This window comes from Centruroides sculpturatus, unplaced genomic scaffold (assembly GCF_000671375.1).
Source record: "Centruroides sculpturatus isolate CEXI.00-Female unplaced genomic scaffold, Cexi_2.0 scaffold2150, whole genome shotgun sequence".
NCBI lineage: Eukaryota > Metazoa > Arthropoda > Arachnida > Scorpiones > Buthidae > Centruroides > Centruroides sculpturatus.
In genome coordinates, this window is record NW_019386273.1 from 1 (window position 1) to 4,750 (window position 4,750).

At 30.9% G+C, this 4,750-nt stretch overlaps 1 protein-coding gene across 1 annotated transcript in view; it reads left to right on the top strand.

Moving 5' to 3' along the window:
* The first annotated feature begins 34 nt into the window (after positions 1-34).
* LOC111614354 (60S ribosomal protein L24-like) overlaps positions 35-4,750 on the top strand; it is a 6,930-nt gene continuing 2,214 nt past the window's right edge. Inside the window, exon 1 of the mRNA XM_023355728.1 lies at positions 35-107. Within this exon, the coding sequence (XP_023211496.1) occupies positions 87-107 (21 nt within the window). The 5' untranslated portion in view covers positions 35-86. The remainder of the gene's footprint in view (positions 108-4,750) is intronic.

The following is a 4,750-nucleotide window of genomic DNA, read 5'->3' on the forward strand; positions in this document are numbered from 1 at the left end:
ATATTTATGTAATTTATTAAATTTTTTAAAGGGTCGAGTTGTGTTCGTTTAGTGGGTATAAAATTTATCCCGGCCATGGGAAGAAGATGATAAAAACTGATGGAAAGGTACAATGTGGTTTTCTATATTTTAGTTCATGGTATCAATCATAATGCATCACAGATAATTTGTATTTAATTTTTTAACATTATTTTTACTAATGAATCGTTTTCTGTATATTTTGAGACATGTTTTGAGCACGTGATTGTTTTATATTGTTTTCAAGAATATAACAGTTGATTTTGTCTCACTCTTTTTTATCTCAACATTTATGAATACACTGCTTATTTAGGGAATATCTGAAATGCCTACATAAGCAGTATTCTTAAATGTTGATAAGTTTATGGTACTAAGTTTAGAATTTGCATATTTCAATTATTATTATAATTTCTTTTTGTTTTGATTAATTTTTGCTAAATGTGGGATAAAGAAATCATGAGAGGGGGTTTAGAAAATGATATGAAGAAAATTTAGTAATGTAGTTGTAACCATGGAAATTGTATCATCTACAATGGGTACGTTCGTAAAGTTGAACGAGTTAAACGAGAATGACGTCATCGTTATTCTTATTTCATTAGACTTTTTGAACGATTTGTTTATAACTAAATGGCTGTTTCTAAAATCGAAGATATGAATGTTGCTAGTATAGCCGTATCCGAAATATTTTTCTTAGATTGCTTCGGGTGGACAGTTATTTCTATCATTTCACCTTTTAATTCACAGTTTAAACTCTTGAGTAGATTTAGAAACATCGATATCATCGGCCGCCATTTTCTTAACAAAGTGAACTAACTCTTTCCTTTTTGAACTTCGTTAGAGTTTCGTTCAAAACGTTGTCACTGCAGATTGACCCAATATATACTAAAAGCATTCAATATATTTTGCATGTTCATGCTATGATTACAATTTATAATAATAGCATATATAGAACAGAGAAAAATCAAGGAAATTCATTTTTCCTGTAATGCTATATTGAATTTAAGTGTTATTTTACAACATACCCTCACCTGTACTGTTAATAAGCACTGTTGCAAGAGAAAAAACAAAAAATAGTTCATAGTATAAGTAAGCCTGTAAAACATAACATGAACAGTTATTTTTTATTAGATGGGACCTTAATCCTTATGATTGAGCCTTAATTGCTCTGCAGCCCATTGGCATGAGTGAATGGCATTCTTCAAGTATTCCATACCAGGCATGAAACCAAATTCTTCTAATACATTCTTCGATTGCTGTTTATTTTCAGGCTTCTTCTCTGCTATTTTTGTGCCCGTAATTTGCCAATAGTTTTCAGTAGGATTGAGATCATTACTTATCTGGCCAGCTTAAGCATCTGAGCTAGTTCTCTTGTAGAATTTTTTTACCTAAACAACAATTTGTGTGTCAGTTTAAGTGACAGTAATGCTAATAAACTAAAGAGAAAGAACACACTATACTTTTTACACTGTGATGTGGCATATATTCATTCTAAAACATGCAGGATTTTGACATCACAAAATTGTTCCTTGATTGTTAGAATTGGATAAGCAGATATGTTTTTGTAGCACTTTGCATTTAAACACCCATTTATAAAGTTAGCCTGCTGACACCTTTACTGAAAAGACATCACACAACATTTAACTCACTAGAATTCCTCATCAAGCAATTCCTATTGTACGTCTTGCCTTTTCTATGCTTAACATAGACCACCATTATGAAAACCTGTATTGCTGCCTATATGAACAAGAACTATTCATTTTCCCTTCCCAGAAGGATTTTTCAATCCAGTGGATTGTCCAGACAAAAGCTTCACAATATGACATAATTGAACAGTCCTTCCATACTTCATTCTTGGTATGCCCTGCATTAATCTATGTTTTGTCCAATTAGTAAATCTTACGGCCTAAAGAATGCATTTCTCTTATTTTTCATAGATATTCCCCTTTCCATAAAATGATATTGTCTCTTTCAATTAATCTATTTCTGTTTCAGTTTGTAAAATTAAGTAATTTTAACAAATTGTATATCGTGGATCATGTAAAGTCTGGTAAATTTGGATCATCATTAACAGCCTGTAATACCTTGTCTACAGTGGGCTAATTCATTTAAAAAATAAAAATTTGTACTTTACCTCTAATTGCACATTTTGTGAATTCATCATACTTTTCAACAAGTTGAGTATGTTTATGGATTTTTGAAGGAGTTATTAGTTTACCATTAATAGAATATTCTTTACAAATTCTGTGAATGCTCCATTCTGATATCTCTGATGTCTTTGCTACCATTTTCACTATATCAATCACACAGACTTCTGGGTCCTTAGTCTCCAGTTTTTCGTGTTGTACTCGAATTGACGTCATCGAACTCACTCGTGTTACTAGGACTCACATAATCGGTAGTCTCGAATTAGACCCATCAAGTGGACTCGAAAGGCAAGCGGAAATACGTCATACTCACTTGGTTATGTATGTCGTTAAGCACGATGGGATTATTTACAATGCATCTGGGTTTGCGACTATACTGATTCGACCAATCAACTTGAGTGTAACAAGTTGTAAACAAATCAACGTGAATTAGTTTACACATGTCACAGTTAAAAGTTTTGTCTTAAAGCAATGTAGTATGCAGAAACAAAATGGAAACTTTCAATGTTTTATTTTAAAAAATAAGTGAAAAGAGCAAATAGAAATATTAGTAGCATATGTAGGAAATAATAAGAAAATGAACAGTGGAAAATTTGACAACGAATTTACAAGAAAAGGACAATTCAATTTGTGGAGAGAATTAGTTGAAAAATTAATTGCGTGCATTGGAGCTAAAAAATCCATTGTGTAATGGAAAAAGTATTTTAATTTAATCCTTTCTTCATACAGTTTTCTTTCTTGATCTATTTCTTAAATTGTTTTGTCTATTAAGATTATTTATTAATTAGAACTTAACACTTCTGATTAATAAACTTAATATAGTGTCTACGCTTTTAATAATTTATACATATAATTTACTTTTATTTTAATTCTCTTTTCGATGAATTAGATACTTTTTATTTTTGGAAAAATTTTCTGTATAATTTTATCAATTATGAATTAAATTTTTTATTAGTGTTGACTTGACACAAAAAGAAATGGCATCTATCGTGGTCGAAAAATTCATTGTCTTCTCAAACAATGTCTTTCGGCTCTTTCTAACTCTTCGGTACAATAATAATTGCGTATCTGTCAGCCATTTTCACTTTCATGTAACGATCTCACATGGTGAGATGGGAAAACATGTGAATTATAACTCGAGACTACCAATTTGACATCAGAGTGTGAGGTGGTACCACGTGACATCTTCAACACGTTGGGAGTTGTAACAAAAAACTCGAGACTAAGGGCCCTGGGCTGTGTTCAGTAATGCAGAACATCCAAGTTAGAATTCTGAATGGCTTAGTGGATGGAGCTAAGAATGTTCTGAGCATCACTAAACAATTATTCTTAGTTAGACAACTGGGGAAAATGATAGACAAAGTTAATGTTATGATTGCAAATATTGTCATAAATGAACTGGTCGAGGAGGATGAAGTAACCAATACAATTATTCAAATGGAAGTTGCGTCAGATTGTGATGGAATTAATGAAGCAATTATTAATTGTAATCAAAGAATCTCCATTGTGTTTTGTTAAAATGTATTCAGAATCTGTTATACCGATGTGTGTTAATTTTACATTTCAAAGTAGTTTTAGAATGAGTTAATGATTTGAATGAGAAAATAACATTGTGATTATTATAATAAAATACATTTAGTTCAACACGAGCCGCCATCTTGCAAATTGTACGAGTCAAAAACAATAGCGTCATTAGTGGAAGTTAGCATAGATAAAAGAAGCTGACTGAACTAGCTAGAATTCTAGCAGTGGGAGGAGTCAAGCAGTAGCTAGAAATGAGTTCAACATCACAGCATAAATAGACTTAGCAAGAATTCTCCGTTACTGAACACGGCCCTGGATACATTTCAGTTAAAGAATTAAACAAATTTAACAATATTTGTTTTTTCTGAGCTTCTCTGAGGTTTTCCTTGTGGATGTTTAACAGTATTTACATTTAAGTAATTTGACAATACACAATGTTTGAAATAACAATAGTTATTGTAATGAATGGAAAACAAAACCAAAACATTATAATGTGCATGGCCAGAAAAAAGTTTATTTTTAAATTAATGATTCAGAATGTGCAAACATTCATTAAAAATAACAATTTAACAAATATGAAATAACTACATTTATAATCATTGCTAAGTGACTAGTATTTCATTAATAATTTTATAAATGACAAACTATTTTCTGCGGATGAATGAATGCAATGCGGTTTCTAATTGATGGATGTGGGTTTAAACCAGTGGTTCTCAAAGCGGGTGCCGCGGCACCCTAAGGTGCCGCAAGAACGCCACAAGGGTGCCGTGAAATTTTTAAATAATTAAATTAAAATTACTTAAAATAATTGAATTAAAGTATTAAATTAAATAAAAAATTAAAAGATACCTTTATAATAATAACTTTTGTTTTGAATGCTTTTGTGTTGTTTGGAAATAAACTTACTTTAATAAAAAACTTTTATTTTTTTCAAAGTCTTCTCATCCTTCATATCTTTACTAACCGTAAAAAGCAAAATAATAAATAATAATAATAGGGGTGCCGTGAATTTTGTTTAATAATTTCAAGTGTGCCACCTGACAAAAAAGTTTGAGAAACACTGC